The 21,056-nt window shown below is 43.6% G+C and overlaps 1 protein-coding gene across 1 annotated transcript in view; it reads right to left on the minus strand.

The window, feature by feature from the left end:
• The window catches only part of TMTC1 (transmembrane O-mannosyltransferase targeting cadherins 1), a 148,756-nt gene that overhangs the window by 108,661 nt on the left and 19,039 nt on the right, over nt 1–21,056 (minus strand). Inside the window, exons 4-5 of the mRNA XM_079992336.1 lie at nt 16,748–16,924; nt 15,090–15,296 (exon numbers count right to left, since the gene is read on the minus strand). Of these exons, the coding sequence (XP_079848462.1) occupies nt 15,090–15,296; nt 16,748–16,924 (384 nt within the window). The remainder of the gene's footprint in view (nt 1–15,089; nt 15,297–16,747; nt 16,925–21,056) is intronic.

Below are 21,056 nucleotides of genomic sequence, written 5' to 3' on the forward strand. Positions count from 1 at the left end.
ATGAAGTGAGGTCCTGTCAAGTCTTGCAAACGAACCAGATAATGCTTGAGATTCACCGATACACTCATAGGTGGATGAACCGCAGACCAATTACTATGTCCTTGTCTCAGCTCCTGAATTACCATTACCGAAATGTAGATCTAGAAAATTTCCACTTCCTGCCTACTGTGAGAAACACCACGCGCCTATTTATGACCTTTAGGTCATCAGCCCTCCCATCTCGACTCATGGAGATAAAGGATATTCTATGGTGGTTCCATTCTCTCCGCCCAGTGAGGGTATTTAAGGACGAAACAAGGAGGCAATTGGTCCCTTGCATAGAGTCAAAGCTAATGCGGATAAGGGAAACCAAGCTCAACACTAGAAACACTAATTGCCCGAAGGAAGAAAAGAACTCTGTAAGCTTAGAATTACAAGACCTGAAGAAGAGGCTAATGAGTATAAAGACTGAGATTTCTATCCAAAATATAAGGCCAGTAGAGCCTAGAGCACAATATTTAAAGACGTCCAACAGCTCTTTATCCCATAGAAAGACATCAGTGCAACTCCCTGTTCCTTTTTCAAACGAAACCGAATTATATGAGGAATTTGGCACCTCCGACATTTCTATGGTAACAACACCTAAAGAACTCTATGTTGCTGACAATCTGGAGATATCCAGCACCAAATCTACATCTGGACTTTTGCCTAATGTTCCAAAAACCTATCAGATCAACCTTCTCTATTGTACTCCTGGCGAGACAGGATGGACAGATCTTCCGAAGCTGCCTCTTTGTTGGCCAGTGATCCACATTTTATAGCGCATGCCTCATTAATACTCCCACAGTCATAGATAGAACCAACAATCCTCCAATCAACCCAGGAGGGAGAGGAGGATTGACAGTTAATGAAACACCATGGGACTGTCCTCCCCACTTGGGGTGTGGTTGGTTGGGTTTTAAATTCTAGGGATACTTACCCTATCAAATCTCCACCTCTTCCCCATACCATTTTGACCCAGGAGTCCTGGCCCAAGGATGACTTGTTATTGAAGGGATGATACCCCTCTATTGGGGAGGCTAGTATGGGGTCTGGGATTTCCGCTATTGAAGGGCTAGGGAGGAATGGCGGTGGGGCTAAATATCTCTATCGGCGAAGGGTTTCGAGATGCAGTGATCCTCGAACCCCTTCCAATCTACGCCCCATCCCAAGGGATGAGGTTAGGGAGAGCAAGGATTACCCACCTCCGTCATTGGTGCTGTGCAATGCCAGGTCCTTAGGCAACAAAACCGCCACCATGCGTGACTTTTTTGTCTTGCAGGGGATTGACCTGGCTTGCGTGACGGAGACCTGGGTACAGGAAGGCGAAGTCGTCTCCCTACATGAGATAACACCCCCAGGTTTCTCTGTCCTCCATCAATCGCGGACTGTGGGTCGGGGGGGAGGAGTAGCGTTGTTAATCTGGGAGGATTGCTCTTTCAGAGCTCTGCCATCACCGGCGATCTCCGGCATTGAATGTGTTGGTCTCATGTGGGGCAACAAGGAGAGCTTGGCTGTCTGGCTGGTGTACCGACCACCCAGCACACCAGCAGCCACCCTGTCAGACCTGCTGGAGGTGGTGGCGGGCTGGGCCTTGGAGTTCCCAAACCTACTGGTTTTGGGAGACTTCAACGTCCATGCCGATGCCGCTCCCTCCTCACAGGCTCTGGACCTAGTGACTTCCATGGCAACACTAGGGCTCTCCCAGTTTGTTTTGGGCCCCACTCATCAATCAGGCCACACGCTGGATCTGATCTTTGGGGCTGGCATAGATGTGATCATGCTTCCCCCTGTGGAAGTGCCATGGTCTAATCACTACGCTCTGAAAGCCAAGATTGACTTCCCGCTCCTCCCCTGCTCGGGTGGCGAACCTATTTGGGCTCGTCTGCGAAAACAGATGGATCCTGATAGATTCCGACAAGCCTTGCAGGACCCTGCTCCTCCTGGCGACTCATTAGATGACCTTGTTGAGGACTGGAATAACCGGCTCTTGGCAGCCATTGATAAGATCGCGCCTAAGCGCCCTCTGCAACCCCGTCGAAACCAGGCCCCTTGGTTTACTGAGGAGCTCCGGAAAATAAAGCGGGATCTCAGGTGGCTGGAGCGAGTATGGCGACGGACTCGTGACAGAGCCTCAAGAACATCTTATAGGACGCTTATGAAAGCCTATGAGATGGCTTTGAAAGCTGCTAAGAAATCTTACTTTGCAGCTTCCATTGCATCCGCTAGCTTTCGCCCGGCACAACTTTTTAGAATAATTAGGTCAATAACGTCCTTAGGAGGACAATCAAATTTAAGCACAAATTCGACCCACAGCTGTGAGGCATTCGCGAGCTTTTTTGCGGAGAAAGTCCTGTTACTCCGCCATGACCTCCCTGCCAATTTAGATACAGTGACTGAACTGGAGGCCCCTCAACTGACTTCAGGTCCAGTGTTGAACCATTTCAATCGGATACTCCCTGCTGATGTGGATAGATTCCTCCAAGTTGGTAGGCCCACCACCTGCCTCCTTGATCCGTGCCCATCTTGGCTGATTAGGGAGTGTCCAGATGTTGCGCGGACCCCCTTGGTTGAAATTATTAATTTGTCCCTTGACACGGGGACATTCCCAGGGGAACTGAAGGAAGCAGTAGTGTGTCCACTCTTAAAGAAAACTCCATTAGATCCCTTAGACCTATCCAATTACCGCCCAGTTTCAAATCTTCCATATCTGGGTAAGGTAATTGAGAGAGCGGTTGCTGAACAGCTTGGTAGGTTTCTGGAGGAAACATCGGCTTTAGATCCATTTCAGTCCGGTTTCCATCCTGGTTTTGGGACCGAGACAGCTCTGGTTGCCCTAACAGATGATCTCCGTAGACAACTGGATCGAGGCGGGTCAGGACTGCTGATCCTTTTAGATTTGTCAGCAGCCTTTTACATGGTCGATCATGATCTTCTGGACCACCGCCTCACAGGCGTGGGGATACAGGGCATAGCCCGTAATTGGCTGTGCTCTTTTATCTCTGGTCGGGGACAGAGGGTGGCACTAGGGAGGGAAATGTCGTCGCGCCATTCCTTGGTGTGTGGAGTACTGCAGGGCGCAATTATCTCCCCGATGCTTTTTAACATCTTTATGCGCCTCCTTGCCCAGATTATCCGGAGCTTTGGGCTGGGCTGTCACCAATATGCTGATGACACTCAGCTCTATCTGCTGATGGATGGCCACACCGACTTGGCCCCGAACACACTGACCAGATGCTTGGAAGCTGTGGCTGGATGGTTTCATGGGAGCCGATTGAAACTAAATCCTTCGAAGACAGAGGTCCTATGGCTGGGTCGGGATGGCATGGGGATGAGGGACCAACTCCCTTCTCTTGCGGGGGCCCAATTAGTGCCATTGCGTTCCGTTAAGAGTTTGGGTATAATCCTTGACGCCTCCCTTTCCATAGAGGCGCAAGTTACAGCAACAGCCAAGGTGACATTTTTCCACCTTCGCCACATCTAGCAGTTGGTCCCTTACCTTTCCCGCCCCGACCTGGCCACAGTGATCCATGCAACGGTCATCTCCAGGCTTGACTACTGTAATTCGCTCTACGCAGGGCTGCCCTTGAAGCTGTCCCAGAAATTCCAGCGGGTGCAGAATGCTGCAGCGAGGCTCCTCACGGGGTCTCTGCCATGGGAGCATATTCACCCAGTGCTTTTCAAGCTGCACTGGCTCCCGGTGGGGTACAGGGTCAGATTTAAGTTGCTGCTTTAGACCTTTAAAGCCCTTCACGGCCTAGGACCCTCGTACCTACGAGACCACCTCTCCTGGTATGCCCCACAGAGAGCCTCAAGGTCCATAAATAGCAACACCCTAGTGGTCCCAGGCCCTAAGGAAGTTAGATTGGCTTCAACCAGAGCCAGGGCCTTTTCAACCCTGGCTCCAGCCTGGTGGAACGCTCTGCCTCATGAGACCAGGGCCCTGCAGGCTCTGATTTCTTTCCGCAGGGCCTGTAAGACAGAGTTGTTCCGCCTGGCCTTTGGCTTGGAGCCAATTTGATTCCCTCCCTCTCTTTCTTTTTCCTTTCCTTCTCCTCCTGCGTTGAGGCTACATTTTAATATTTTAATGTTGTATTTTAATTTTGTTTTTAAGTTGTAATCATTCAACTTGTTTTTATTATTGCTTGTAAGCCGCTTTGAGCCCGGCCTTGGCTGGGGAGGGCGGGGTATAAATAAAAAAATATTATTAATATTATTATTATTATTATTATTATTATTATTATTAAAGAAGAAAAGGAAGAGTTTGGATTTGATATCCCGCTTTATCACTATCCGAAGAAGTCTCAAAGCTGCTAACATTCTCCTTTCCCTTCCTCCCCCACAACAAACACTCTGTGAGGTGAGTGGGGCTGAGAGACTTCAAAGAAGTGTGACTGGCCCAAGGTCACCCAGCAGCTGGATGTGGAGAAGCGGGGACATGAACCCGGTTCACCAGATTACGAGTCTACCGCTCTTAACCACTACACCACACTGGCTCTAAAGGACCCCTGGATGTTTAAGTCCAGTCAAATTCGACTATGGGGTGCAGCACTCATCTCTGCTTTCAGGCTGAGGGAGCCGGCGTTTGTCCGCAGACAGCTTTTCCGGGTCACGTGGCCAGCATGGCTAAACCACTTCTGGAGCAATGAAACACTGTGACAAGGGCCAGAGCGCATGGAAACGCCATTTACCTTCCCACCGCAGTGGTGCCTATTTATCCCTTTATCTCTGTCACCCCCTTTCCCCCTGTTTTCCTCCTTCCTACACACATGAAAGGGTGTCAGGATGCAGGTTACTCACCCCTGTCTTAGCTGACAAGCAGATTCCTATCTGGGGTGGGATTGTTCTTTAAGTATCTTGGTCTTAAACCACTTTAAAGGCTTTCAAAATAACGACCAGCACTTTGAAGAAAGCCTGGGAACAGCTAGACCTGAAGCAAGAAGTATAATTTGCTTTTAGGTCACGTATACTTGTTTTGTTTCAGGCACCATCTCAGAAAAGGCATTCTTCTTTTTTGTGTGGGCTGGGGGGGTGTGCAGGGGGAGAGACAATATGAATGAGAGAAAAAGAAGATTAAGTGCCTTTCTTAATATAGTTCTTGAAAATCTACAATTTTAATAAGTTATTATGTTAATTTCTTTTTAATCTGCTTCCCAATTAATCAGAGATATCTTTTTAGCTCATTAAAGGATTTGCCAATAATTACATTCACTGCATCTGAATGCTGCTTTTCTGTAAAGATTACAATGAAAGCAGTCTAATAGATTAAAAAATTAAACATTACAGGCTACCCCCCCCCCAAAAAAAAAACCACCACACATATCTCATTAGCAGAAGTTTGTAAATTCACTTGGCAAGAATAGGCTCCAGGTGACTATGTAGGGGAAGGTTTTCAAAAGCCAAGGTGGGTTTTCACCTTTAAGTGACTAACACAGGCATGTGAGAGCAGGTGAGTTATAATTTTTTTATGGACTACTGATTTTTGTAGATTTATTTGCAAGTTTACTTGCAAATAACAAGCTGTTATTTTTAACATCTGAGTAAACAATCCATTTGACATGGAGATACTGCAAATATCTGAACCATCTTTGATTCACTCATTTTTTTTATTTGATGTTTTGATCATGCAATTTTAAAAGTATTTTTCCATGTTTGATAATTTCATCTCTGTTCCATAGTTGCACATAACCCAAACTCCCTGTTGTGATAAATAGATATAACAACTTCTTACAAGGCAGAAAAGACAAGAGCAGGTTATTAGCTTCGTGTTAAATTAAACGTTGAGGATATCAAGTGCACTCACCATGGCTTTGCAGAACTTAACTACAAATTGATAATTGGGAGGACTGTACAGGGGAGATTTGTAAAATCACAAAATGGTAGTTAAACCTACCTCGCTCTCCATTTTAGTTCTCATTAGAAAACCATGCTTCCATACAGCATTTAACTAGAAGCAGTCCTCCATAAAGCTGTCAGTCTTTCAAAGGGTGGTGAATAGTTTTCTTTTATTTTTTATAAAGGAAAATGTTTCAAAAAGGTCCTCAACCAAGTTTAAAAGCCTTCATAAAAGTGCTGAGTAGACATTAATTAATAACCTAACCATACTCCCTTGCATAGTGGAACACAGAATCTCGAGCTAGGCAAAGACTGGAGTTCCTGATGGGATTGATCCTGCACAACTGGCACTGTTACAGGTGCCACACAATACCTGTAATAAACCAACCTATTATTGTAGTGCCATCGACACTTTGGAACTCCCTGCCTATTGATTTCAGGCAGACAGCTTCACTGTATTCTTTTCAGGGCCTGGTAAAAACTTTTTTGTTTAGACAAGCCTACTGAGATATTTAGACTGCTGATGTGTTTTTAGTTTATTACTGGTTTTGATTTTTTGAATGTCCGTTGGGTGATAAGAGGATGAACAAAGAAAGGTGGGTTTGGCTCTGTATGGTCTCAGTTTATATTGTTTATTAACAATAGTACAGTAATCGCCATTCTGTCTCAGTCACAGCAGCTACTACGGAGAAATTATCTTAACGCCTTAGACTTAAGTATACCCTGTGGGTGTGAGCTGAAAATGTAATGTAAAAGATTTTCCAAGTTTGTTATGATGCCATGTGGATGACTGCATAAAAGTCTTAACATATGTGCATATATTTCGCTTTGGAAGACAACACTTTGTGTTTGGCAATTAAAAACAAAATTCAACCAAGTTTGTAATTAAAAACAAACACTTGCACTGGACCATTAGGGTTTTTTGTTTGTCTGTTTTACAAAATATTGAGTAAAGGCCAAAAGCTATATTATAGATCACCTGGAGTGTTATGGTTCCTAACACTTTTCTAGTTGTGTCTTAACTGCTCCAGAACACAAAGACCCAAGGAAGCAGATATTGCTAACATCTTGCATAAGCATACAGCAGAACTACATGGGCAGAAGTTTTATCAGCAAAATTAGCTGTGCCACTTCTGAATGCACAAACTCTTTCAGAACAAATGCTGAAATCTGATTATATCAAGAGCCCAACTGCTAACTCCTTTGTATGATGAGTTTGCCAACACATGGACATAAGAAAATGTTATGCCTGTAATGTACATTATGTCTGTAATGAGAATAAGAGTATATTTCTGAACTGCCCAGCAACCAAAGACCACTGGGCAAGGTACAAAAAAATCAAATACAATTCAATCAGTAAAACTATCACAATACAAAAATGATATAAAAACTCACATCGCAACATAAGACAGTACCAAAAAGAAGCCTAAAAAGTGACCATAATAAAAATTAACAAAGAACCCAGCCTAAAATCCAGCAAATGGGAAGACTTCCGGTTGGCGCCGGCGCTAATGGCGGCTCGCTCTCCGTTCTCCGGAGAGAGAGCTGCTCCGCGAGTTCGGGTCTGACCGCTACGGCGAAGCGGGGACCCCTAAAATCACAGGCGCGGAAGCCTGTGAGCAAGGAGACTCGGTGGGCATCGTTTGCGCCCCCTTTTACTGCGAAAGAGCCTTTTTAAAGGCTCCGGAGGAGCATCGGGGGAGCGCAGAGCTGAGAGTCGTTACCCAGCTCGTGGAGTGAAGCCGCATCGCCATTAGCGGAGAGCGCCGACTTCTTCCTGTTATTTGGACTGAAAGAGATTCCCGTGAGTAGGATTGGCAACCCTTTCGGGACTTTAAATCTAACTTCTTTAAAAATTTGGCCGAAAGTGGGGACGGTAAACAAAGGAAGTCTGCCTTCCCCAGATTGCATGACTGCTAAAGCAACGGACTTGGTAAGCTGCAATTGACATTTTCTAAGAAAAATTTTAAAAAAAGGGATTAACCCCAGCATTGACTTAAGTCCCCCCCCCCTAGGGAGCAGGAACGGGGGGGGGGGGGTGAAAAAGAAAGGAAACCTGCAGGGAAACTTTTTAAGGGACAATTTACCGCAGACTCTGTCTCTGGGAACGGACTGCCTGAGTGAAACACTTTGACAGGGAGCTGTCAAAGACTTTGCAAAGAGGAGACTTTATTTGATACAATTTATTGAGACTTTGTAAAAACTATACGGTTGCAACTAAAAAGACTGAGAGAAGTTTTTAGTAACTTTTCCCTCTGAGGGTTCTTGGATTCATTGTTTCTTTGCTATATTGAAGATCTCAGCTCCCTCTAGAGGGCTGGAAGTAACAGTTGCAACACGATTGTTAACAACAAAGTCACTGGATTTTTCCACTCAAACCTGTTCCTGTGAGAACGACCTTGGGACATGAGCGGCCCTGGAGATGAGATAGCAACAAGATCTAAGTCTAAAGCAGCACATAAGAAAAGGGGCTCCTTATCAGGACTATTGCCAACAGGCCCAGGTGGACAGGAAAAGGGAATAAGTGCATTCATGGAGTCAGTGACGCAGGCATTATTGAAGATAAATGAATCTCTAGAAAGATTGAATAAACAGAGTACAGAAAATACTAAGCAGCTGGCAGATCTAACGGCAAAACTGGATTTAAACACGAAGAGCGTAACGTCTAACACAGAGATTATACAACAGTTGGTAGAGGAGAACGCCACAATAAGGAAAATTGCAGAAGAGGCTAAATCTACTGCGGAATCCACACAGGAAAATTTAGTTCCTGTTTGTAGGAGGCTTGACCAGCATGAGGCGACCCTTTCTTTATGGGACATGCAGCGTAAGGAGAAGAATTTAAGACTTAGGTTGGTTCCTGAGAGTGAAGGGGACAACCTAGTGGACTTTCTCACAAAAGAAATTTCAGACTTTTGGCAGGAAAACCTAGAGGGAACAGAATTTGAGATTAAAACCGCCTTCAGATTGGGTAGAAGGCAAGGCAGGAAGATCCCAAGGGACTGCCTGATTACATTGAGGTCGAAAGAGGAGAGAGACAAGATACTTAGTTTGCATTACCAGAAAACACTTCAGATTCAAAACGTCTCTGTGCAAATTTACAGGGATATCCCAAAATATATTTTGGAGGTGAGAACTCAGTTCAAGACTTTGGTGGACCTGCTGAAGAAGAACAACATACCTTTCAGGTGGGAATTTCCACAGGGTTTGTCTTTCAACTTCAGAGGAAAGAAAGTCAAGATAAAAACTGTACAAGATAAAGAACAGTTCCTACATAAACACGGAGAAGACCTGGTGAAAGGGGTCCTCAACTCAACTGCAGATACAGATTTGGGGAATTTGACATTTGGACTCAAATCACCAACGGACGAAGAACAGCTGCAGGGTGCAGTTGGAGGTAACTAACCAACAATGTCTCTGAAAATTTTAACTTGGAATTGTAATGGACTGAACCTTCCCAGAAAAAGGCGTGAGGTTTTTCACATTTTGAAGAAAGAACAATTGGATCTAATTTGTCTACAAGAAACCCACGTGACAAGAGCACAAAGAAGATTACTTATAAATAAAAGACTGGGACAAGAATTTATTTCATCAGATAAAGTTAAGAAAAGAGGAGTGGTGATATATGCAAAAGAGAAATTGGCTCCAAGACAGATCTTCAAAGATGAACAGGGCAGAATCTTGGCAATTGAGATACAGATTCAAGGAGAAAAAATCTTGATATTTGGAATCTATGCACCAAATGAAGGGAAGGCAGAATTTTATAAGAATTTACATGAGACATTAACAAACTATCTGGATTATAAGATGATCTTATTAGGCGATATGAACGGGGTCGTCTCTACAAACATGGATAAAGCACAAAGACAGGTGATCTCCAAGGACGGGAGACTACCTAAGACTTTTTTTGAAATGACTGACAACTTGGACCTGATCGACATTTGGAGAACAAGAAATCCCCTCGAGAGGGAGGGAACATTCTTTTCAGAATCACAGATGACCTGGACAAGAATAGATCAAATATGGATTACTAGTGGGATGGCTCCTAAGATAAAGAAAGTGGAAATCTGCCCAAAGACATGCTCCGACCATAATGCAGTAAAGATGGAAATGAAAACAACAACAGCTGGCTCCTTCAGATGGAGAATGAATGACACCCTATTTAAAGATTCAGAGGTGTACCAAAAGGCCCAAAAGACTTTGAAGGACTATTTTGAGATAAATCTAAGGACAGAAGTGGAGAAACGAGTGATCTGGGACGCAAGCAAGGCCGTGATGAGGGGTTTCCTGATACAGCAGAATTCCTTGAAAAGGAGGAAACAACAGGAGAAGAAAGATAAAATTTTGGAAAAGATAAAAGACAGTGAAAAGAAATTGAGATCTAACCCAAAGTCACATGAGATTTTGAGACAAATCAAATTGTATCAGAAGCAATATATGGAATTGATGAACCAGGAGATTGAATGGAAAATTAAACGAATGAGACAAAAGACATTTGAATCGGCAGATAAATGTGGGAAACTCCTGTCATGGCAATTGAAGAAGAGACAGAAATTGAATACAGTCACAAGCTTGGAGGTAGATGGAAAGAATATTTCGAAACCAAATGAGATCAGCAATTGCTTTCAGAGCTATTTCAGAAGATTGTATGCACAAGGGCCGGAAAACGAAAGAGACATTGAAGAATTTCTTAAGAAATATGGATTACAAAAAATTTCGCAACAAAGTATGGCGTTTTTAAATGAGAAAATAACTGAACAAGAAATTGAGGGTGCCATTCAAAACATGCAACTGGGGAAATCTCCAGGGCCAGATGGACTAACCTCCAGATATTACAAAGCCTTGAAAGACTGGATAATTCAGCCACTTAAGGAGGTTTGTAACGAGATATTAGAGGGGAAAAGGGCACCTGAGACGTGGAAAGAAGCCTTCATCACACTTATACCAAAGACTGAGGTTGATAAAAAACAGATCAAAAACTACCGCCCTATATCATTACTTAATGTGGATTATAAAATTTTTGCAGACATTTTGGCAAAAAGATTAAAGAAGGTGCTGGTGGAGGAGATTCATAAAGATCAGGCAGGCTTTCTCCCGGGTAGGCATATATCTACTAATGTAAGGAATATAATTGACATCATAGAAATGTTGACAGTGAACATTAATACGAAGGCAGTTTTAATTTTTGTGGACGCGGAGAAAGCCTTTGACAATATATCTTGGAAATTTATGAAAAAGAATCTCCATGGGATGGGGGTAGGCCAAAGGTTTGAAAATGGTATAAGTGCAATCTATTCTGAGCAAAAGGCGAAGTTAATCGTAAACAATGTGGTTATGGATGAATTACCTATAGAAAAAGGGACACGTCAGGGGTGCCCAATATCCCCATTACTTTTTATATCGGTCCTGGAGGTCCTGTTAAATATGATTAGGGGAGATCAGCTGGTAAAAGGGATTCAGGTCGGAGCCAGACATTACAAATTAAAGGCTTTTGCAGATGATTTAGTACTGACCTTGCAAGAGCCAGACACTAGTACCAAAAGAGCTTTGGAATTAATTCAAATATTTGGCCAGGTCGCAGGATTTAAGTTGAATAAACAAAAAACCAAGGTATTGGAAAAGAACTTAACAAATGTTGAAAGGGAAAGATTCCAAGAGGAAACTGGGTTAGTGGTGGCAAAGAGTGTAAAATACCTGGGGATTAACATGACATCTAAGAATGTGAACTTATTTAAGGACAACTATGACAAGTGCTGGACTGAGATAAAGAAAGATTTAGAAATATGGTCAAACCTGAAGCTTTCCTTGTTAGGTCGAATCGCTGTGATCAAAATGAATGTATTGCCTAGAATGTTATTTTTGTTTCAGACATTACAAATTGTTGATAAACTGGACTGTTTCAAGAAGTGGCAGAGAGACATATCTAAATTTGTCTGGCAGGGCAAAAAGCCCAGAATTAAGTTTAAGATACTTACTGATTCTAAAGAAAGAGGGGGGTTTGCCCTGCCGGACTTAAGACTTTACTATGAATCGGCAGCTTTCTGCTGGTTAAAAGATTGGCTACTTCTTGAAAATGCAGACATTCTAGATTTGGAAGGATTTGATAATAATTTTGGTTGGCATGCATATATCTGGTATGACAAGGTTAAAGTGTATAAGGGTTTTAAAAATCACATTGTCAGGAAAGCACTATACAATGTATGGATACGGTACAAAGATTTATTGGAAAACAGAACTCCCAGGTGGCTTTCACCTATGGAGGCTAAGGAGGTAAAGAAACTTAATATGACAACCAATTGGCCGAAATATTCTGAGATTTTAGAACAAGAAGGTGGTGAATTTAGATTACAAAGTTATGAGAAAATAAAGTCCAAGGTACGAGATTGGCTCCATTATTTTCAAATAATGGAGGCCTTCAAACAAGACAGGAAAATTGGTTTCCAGGTGGAGAAATCGAAATTAGAAACAGAATTGTTAGAACCCAATACTAAGAATTTATCAAGAATGTACAACTTGCTGTTGAAGTGGAATACAATAGATGAGACAGTGAAGTCTGCTATGGTTAAATGGGCACAGGACATAGGTCATGACATTATGTTTGCTGACTGGGAGCAGTTATGGACCACAGGTATTAAATTTACGGCATGCAATGCCTTACGAGAAAACATAATGAAAATGATTTATAGGTGGTACATGACCCCAGTCAAGCTTGCGAAGATTTATCATTTGCCCAATAACAAATGTTGGAAATGTAAAGAGACTGAGGGTACCTTTTTCCACCTTTGGTGGACCTGTCCAAAGATTAAGGCCTTCTGGGAAATGATTTATAATGAAATTAAGAAAGTGCTTAAGTGCACCTTTAACAAGAAACCAGAGGCATTTCTCTTGGGTATGGTCGGCCAGTTGGTGCCGAAGAAGGACAAGAATTTCTTTTTGTACGCTACTACGGCAGCAAGGATTCTTCTAGCAAAGTATTGGAAGACACAAGAGCTACCCACGCTGGAGGAATGGCAGGCGAAAGTGATTGACTTTATGGGACTGGCAGAAATGACCGGCAGAATCCGCGACCAAGAGAAAGAGACTGTGGAAGAAGACTGGAAGAAATTTAAGATGTATCTTAAGAATTATTATAAAACTGAGGAGTGTTAAAATGCTGAGGGAAAAGAAGACGTAGAATTGCAGCGATAATTGGGTTTAAAATTTAGGGTGGAATAGAGAAAGAGGACGAATTTATATTTAATTGGGCAAGATAGGTTGCTGAATAAGGGTACTAAATTAAGGATGCAAAAAGGGAAAGGTATGGGGAAGTCCGGGAAAAGAGGGTTATGAAAATAAGGTTATGAAAATATGAGTTTTTTGTTTGTCTGTTTTTTGTTGTCTTTTGTTTTTGTTAAAAAAATTGGAAATCAATAAAAATCTTTATAAAAAAAAAAAAATAAATAAAATCCAGCAAATGGGAAAACTATTTGTAACCATATCTGAATGCACTGAAACATAAAACATAAAAGTATGGCAGAGTACAAAAGACCTTCACCTGGCCTCTCTGGAGCTGATAAGAGCTGTGGGCCAAAACTTCAGACTGGGAAAGGCTGCTATAGAGAGACACGCTATAGATGCGCTGTAAAATCAATGCATCTATAGGGCTGTTCGCATCACTGTGGCCTGGAAATTTGTCACATTACTCCTTTCAGAAGTGTCTGCCTAGCTGTACACTTGTAGCACAAACCCTTGCTTTATTTTGCTATGACTGCTTAGCCGAACTCTCCACACATGGTTTGGCCCCATAGTCATACCGCAGTAGTCACTACCCTAATCAACAAGTCCAGCGTTTCAAGGAAAAGATCACCTGGCAAATGAAACACAACACTAGGAAACAAGCATATCCAATTAACAGCACTGTGCCCTGTTAAGGAGGGATTAAAAAGGGATAATGGCTAATAAGACTTATTCACAACTCAATTACCAGCAGATGGGTAAGGAAACTTAGCAAGCGATACACATAAATCCTTAGTAGAAGGACGCTGTGCTCCACCCAGAGAGGAAAAACAGAAGTGACACAAAGCCCTTATTTCCTGTTCGCAAGTTGCCATTTAGTGACACAACCTAGGGGAAGTTGCTTTATTCATCTCTGCAGGATAGGGCCCTAAGTGCAGTGGCAGACTTTGGGCTCTCAAATTTCAGAGGCGCCCTACGCAACACTAAAATTTGGCATCCCCTGGCCTCTTGGCTCCATTCTACAGCACTGTTGTGGCACCCCCCGCAGCACGGGGGGTGCAGCTGAACCAGTTGCGCTACCCTTAAAGCGCAACCTGCTAAATGGTCCTCACCCAAAATACCACATTCGCTTGAAAGCTAGGTATGCTGGTGAAACTGCACTGGGACATGCTGGCTCCCCTGCAAAACAGAGGGGTGAAAGGAAACTGAGTTATGCTGCGTAGGAGAGCCACAATTCAGTGGTAGAACCCTTGCCTGGCATCTCCAGGTACCAAGGCTTGGGTAGGAGGCAATGGGAGAGACCTCTGCCTTTGACCCTAGACAGCCACTGCCAGTCAGAATAGACCCGAATGACCTAAGAGCAGGTTTCTCAAACCAGGCACCCTTGAGACTCCCTTCATCCCTGATTAACGATGGGGGGGGGGATAAATCAGTCGGGCTCACGTTTTAATGCAAATCTAATTGGCACTTCTCAAACCAACACACGAACCAAAATGCAGCTCCCCTTCAAAATTTGCACCTCTTCAAATTTTGCACTGCAGTTTCAAAAACAATAAATGTGCACAAAAAGAATATTATTAGCACACACAAAATTTCCTACATTGGTGAAAATGACATACAAAAATGCATTATATTGCTTGCAAAAATGTGTGTGTTAGGCAAAATACTATGCAAAAATGTGTATTTTAGATTAAATGCACAAGAAAATGTATATGAATTTTTATTCGGACTTTTAAACAAAATTGTAAACTGGTGCAAAAGTGAGGAGAGATAAACTTAAGACTGGAAAAATGGGAAACAGAGAGAAAGCAAAGTTGACAAGATTCATCCCTCCTCAAACCATTGGGCCACGCTGCCTGGGGATGAGGGGAGTTTGGAGTCCACCAACATCAGGCTGGCGAAGACTAGGCCAAATGAACAAAAGGCATGGTATGGGGAACACAAACCCATGTTCACCTGCTATTCTGATAAAAGCAGCTGGGTGCACTTCCAAGTTTCAAACATTTGTTTGAATACAGTACCTTAGCACAGCCCTCACAACTTTGCTCAAGACAGAAAGGCCGTTGTGCTGCTGTTCTTCAGGCGATGCCGGGTGGCAGGAGTTCCACGTCCCCTTGTGAGCCACGCGGTGCTTCCCATTTTCCCTGTTGGATGACGGAAATTGCAACGAAGCATGTAGAGAAGCTGAAGGAGGCCGGGGAATCTTCTGGTGCACCCCTCCGTTTTTCCTAATTGAAAGAGGAATCAAAGCTTTTTATTAACAGACAGGTTTCCACGTACATCAAGCGAGGGCTACCTAAAGCATTTATTTGGTTCCACCTGTGTGAAAAGCGGTGTTAGGATGATCCCACACCCAATATCATTTCTCAGACGGCGTGACAAGAGTGCTCCTCTGAGTCATTCTCTATTGCTGAAAATGAATCGCAGAAAGGCATCAAATACATGAACATTCCCCACACCTGGGATAAATAATTGGCAGTTCTATGAAACAGGCTTGTGTTCAATGCCAGTGCTACTAACGAGTGTCCATTAATTCCAGTGGGTCTGAGTGGAGCTCAGCTGACCACAACCCAGCAAAAATTTAATTCACTTTAATATAAATTTACAAATCTGTATGTATACAATTATATTATATACTTTATGATTCGCTGTGGCTTGTACATTTGCCGCTGCTCTAATGGCTTGATGTCTGTTGCAGCTGTTGGTGCTGTTTCCATTATCGATCTTAAGTGTTGTTATCAGTGTAACTAGGTTATTTTATTTGGATGGAGAAATCCATCTCAATAAAGAGTGCCAGGGAAGAAGTATAGACATAAAATACTGAGCACTATAAACTGCAGCACTCATGCTGGATAATGTTAGCGCGGATATAAAGTTGTGCCACACCTGGGCCACACAGCCTAATTCCTGGAAGCTCTACAATACAGATGTGGCAGCTATATAATGTTATCGAAGCAATAAAACACAATAGTTAGCATCTGTCAATGCAGGGAGCCCATCTAGGAAAGCAGTTGAAGGAAAGAAAGATTTTCACTGAACAGTCCTAAATATGTATCAGACAACCAAGTTCTAAGGTTTTTAGGGATGATTCTGTCCAAATGGAAACACTGTGAAAACTAGCTAATATTTTCCTCCAGGTGGCTTGGGACAGCACAGATGGTTTTCCTCCCAGCCACCCAAAACCTTTATTCTCACAACAACCTACTGAGGTGGGTATGGCAGTGAGACAGTGACTAACCAAGGTGACTCAGTAACTGTGTGTGGTTAAGTGGGGATTTGAACCCAAATTTATTTGGACCCAGTTCAACACTAACCATTTCTCTATTTCCTCCCCCCCCCCATCCTGTGTTGTTCTAGGGGTTCTCTCGACATCCCCTAGAACCAACTGGGGAGGGACTTGGGGGGAGTGCACAAAGGGAGAAAGGGGGAAGCCCCATTGCACTGGTGGAAGCACTTGCCTCATATCTCAAGTTTTACAAATACTAGAAACTTCCTGTTTTAAAAAAAACGAAAGCTGGGAATCTGGAAATTCTGGCTGATCCAGCGAGGGCAACTGCCCCCGTCATCCCACTGTGGACACCCATGTACTGAACGTATTTATGAGGTGGTACATTTTGTGTGCTTCTATGCAAGATAGATATAGCCAAAACACTTAAACATGCAAGTTATGTTTACTTACATTCTGAGTCTATTTTGAGAAAGCAAGAAGCCATCATACACCAGGCAAACACCAAACACGGTGATTCCAGTTTCCTTCACCAGCATTGCACAGGTCCCAAGAAATAAACTAAGCAGCAAAAAGGAGGGGGAGGCAGTGGGGGGGAAATGTTCCCCAACATAAAGCTGATCCACACTCCTGCAAGGCAGAATGGAAATGGGAGAAATTACTTCAAAAAACCAAACGGCAAATGCATTTTGCTTCCTATTTGTCCATTAAGCAGATTTCATTCCCTTAAGTTATAAAACCCGCTCCCTAGTACACTGTTAATAAACAAGACTGTCTGCATCAGCAAAGTTGAAAAACAACAACGTGCTTCTGTTAAATAAGCAGAGCGATAAGGCAAAAAGAAGAATGGGCAAAAAGGGAAGTTATCGTAAAAGGAGGAGACGACATATGGTTCCTTATAGAGTTACACAGACAGCATGCACATGTCTTTCCTCCCCCAAGGAGCATACAATCAACAACGGACAGTAGGTGGGAAGAATATGGGCAAATGCAATCACACATTGGGCAAATGCAACTACACAATAGTCCTATTGTGTAATTACATTTGCCCGCGTATTTCCCCCTCCACTACTATTGTACAGGCACTATTTATCCCATTTTTCATGAGAAACTAGCCTGTTTCCCTTTTCAGTGTTTTAATTTGCCCCCTTCTCCAAAAAAATTCCTATGGAGGCCCATGAATTGGTGCCTACCCAAGATACACCTTGGCACCAAATAGTTGTGTACATGTGAGCTCGGAATTGCTCTCCAGCCCAATCCTTCCTGTTGTTGGAATACAAGTACAATTAAGGCCACTTGAGCTTCCAAACTGTATTTGGTCCAAAAAGGAAGCAGGGGGATATTCATTCTTGGGAAGTGATCATCTTCCCCTGACCTAAGGTTAAAGTACAACCAGTAGGGGCAGTGGGGGTGTGGCTTGTATGTGCAATTCCCCACCCCTCCACATGACTACATATGTTATTTGAATGCATGAATGAGGCTATTTCGCCTCACATCTCATGTTCCACAAGTGATAGAAACCTGGGGGATCCAAGGGGAAGTGGGAGCCCACGTCCCTTTTGCCCTCTCCCCTGTGGACACCTATGGGCACCACAGTTCAGTGGTGGAACACATGCTTTGCATGCAGAAGGTCATTAGAACATAAGAGCCTATACCATCAAGCCACTGGCCCATCTCGTTTAGCAGCCTGTTCTTGCAGTGACCAACCCGATCCCAAAATCAGGACCTTAACACAACAGCACTCTCTCCACCTGCAATTCCCTCCCAAGTGGTACTCAGAACACTGAAGGTAGAACACAGCCATCAGTGTCCAAGTTTAAGGCTTCAATCCATAGCATCCTCAGTTAAAAAGCACCAGGGATCAGGTACTGGGAGATATCTCTGTCTGAGAACTAAATAGTTTCTGCCAATTCAGAGGGGACAATACTGGGCAAGAGGGACAAACTGTCTGACTTGATTTAATAAGGCAGATTTCTATGTCCCAGTATAATCTTTATTGTCACTTCCTATACTTAACCTAAATTGGTTGTCACTACAAATGCCGAACTGGCGGTCTATGGGGCTTTCATCATAGAGATGTTAAGGGTAGAACGATACCCCTATTTGCATTCAGAGAAAATCATGGCTTATGACAGCTTTTCAATTCCGTATCAGAAATCTAGTGTGTCCCTGTAGCCCTTCCTTAGAGAGCCCCCACCCAGTGGAAGCATTTCCTGACGGAAATACAATATAAACTGACCGCCACTAACTTTATTCCAATGACATTTCCTGGAACAAAGGACAATAAGAGTTTGCAACAGCTTCTTTCATTTATAGAAACTTCTGTGGTCTATTTAGGATGGTGTTAGCAATGTGAACTCCTGCCGACCTAGCAGTTCGAAAGCATGTCAAAGTGCAAGTAGATAAATAGGTACCACTCTGGCGGAAAGGTAAACGACGTTTCCATGTGCTGCTCTGGTTCACCAGAAGCGGCTTAGTCATGCTGGCCACATGACCCGGAAGCTGTACGCCGGCTCCCTCGGCCAATAAAGCGAGATGAGCACCGCAACCCCAGAGTCGGCCACGACTGGACCTAATGGTCAGGGGTCCCTTTACCTTTAGCAATGTGAACATCTAGGGTTGGTCAGAAACAAAGTGTGGGATTTAATACTGCACTCTTCCAATTGTTTCATTGGCACAATCATTGCAGCTTGCCATATGGAGCAATCCCCCTCTCCTCCTCCGCCTGCTTTTCTGGGAGGTCTCCCAACCCCACCAGAGCCATTTTGAGGGGGGAGCATAGGGAGAGACCCCCAATATGCAAATCCTTCCGCTGCTGGGGCTGGTTAGGTGAATCCCACCCTATACGTTCAAGTTATTAGTACAAAACAAAAGGGACCATCAACATAATGTAGCAGCATAGACTGTCCCAGTTCAGCATTTTAGCCACAGCTGCCCTATATTCCAGGCATATTCTGCTCCATTCTTTCTCCACCACCATTTCCCATTCTTTTGTCCCCTCCATTAGTCAGTCAACATTCTGCACTCACCAAATATGCTCAGTCATCATTAGGCTGCCTTGGGGTTTTCCAAGAACACAGGAACAACATAGGAAGCTGCCTTATATCAAGTCAAGCCATTTGTCCATCTAGCTTAGTATTTTCTACAATAACTATCAGCGGCTCTCTGGGGTTTCAGGCTGGATAAATTCTCAGCTCCACCTGGAGATGCCAAGGATTAAATCTGGGGCATTCTGCAGATGCTCTATCACTGAGGTACGGCCCTTCCATGGCAGGGAGGGAGTTTCTAATAGTGTTTTGTGTTTCTGCAGACCCTGGCATTCTCCCAAACCTGCTAGTCCACCCTTCTTGTACATGGGTGGTACTACTCTGGTTACATGAGGATCAGCACTCACCTCTCAACACTGGAAATAAATGGAACGATACAGGTGACATCATGAGATGGAAGGGTTAAGGACAAAATCAGGGATCACGTAGTGAGGAAGGGAGATGATGGCACAATTCAAAGGGCTATGTAGACAATTGGATTTGGCAACCTAGTATCACCAGCAAAGGGTAAACGAAGCAAGGCTGCTTCACTGTGAAGGAACTCCTCCCTGCATTGCCAAGACAACCAGACAAGGCTACCTGTCTTCTTGCACTGTGCTACAGAGGCAGTTTTATTGCTTGTTATGCTCCCAGCACAATGCAGCAACAGAATGAGCTTTGCCTGGTTGTTTGGGCACCATGCAAACATTCCTGCTCCTGTTGCACCCCTAGTGTGGTAACAGAACCACCACTCATACAATCCAATTCCAGAAGGCAGGAGATATCATTGGGCTAATCTGGAAATCCGGGGGGGGGGGGGGGCAAAGCAGATGTGCTGCAGTCCCAGTCAGGGAAGGAACAACAGCTCAGCAGGAGAGCATCTGCTCTGCATGCAGAAGTTCACAGGTTCACTCCCCAAGCATCTCCAGGTAGGACTGGGAGAGATGTCCTTCCTGAAATGGGAGAGTTGCTGCTAGTCAATGAGGACAATACTGAATTAGATGGGCCCAAGGGTCTGACTCAGTATAAGGCAACTTCCCATGTCCCTGCACTCCCTCCCCCTGCCTTCCTGCCACATTCACATGTACACCTGATTTCAGCTCATTTCTATAAACTATGAAGACAAATAGCTTACCTGTTGTGCTCGAGAGTTTTTTTAAAGAGTAACCGAACATACATCTGAATGCTCCTATCAACAGAAGACTGGCCTATTTGCCGAGGTCTTGGAATGACATTTTGAGCCCACACAAACCATTACTGAAGGAGCCTTTGAAGCCCTTTTAAAGCTACTCTCAATTGCGGAAAGTGGGGACACTTTTCAAAGGATGTGAACTCATCCCCATCCGATTTCAGCTCAGCTTCTCTAAACTCTTAAGACAATGCACGTTTTGCTTGAGACTTTAACAGAGTAACTGAATCCCCATCAAAGACACTGAGTCTCTCTCTATATACGCTGGAAAGATTTAGAAACTTGACCACAGTCGTGTTTGATGTTAAAAGTAAAAACGCTTTTAAAGGGGAGTAAGCACTCTGCAAGCCGTTTGTCTTCATTGTTGTTAAGTGCCAGCAAACAAATAGTTTTAAGAGCATGCAAATTGTGATTCGTTGCTTACAGCAGAGATTCTGTGAAGCATTCGCAGTAATTACAGGACTCATTTATTTAACTATGTATACCCTTCACTTCAGTGGGATTATTAGATAGTTCATCATGTAGCCAATTCAGCCACAGACTCAAG

Source organism: Podarcis cretensis (genome assembly GCF_951804945.1).
Source record: "Podarcis cretensis genome assembly, chromosome: 10".
In the NCBI taxonomy this organism is placed as follows: Eukaryota; Metazoa; Chordata; class Lepidosauria; order Squamata; family Lacertidae; genus Podarcis; species Podarcis cretensis.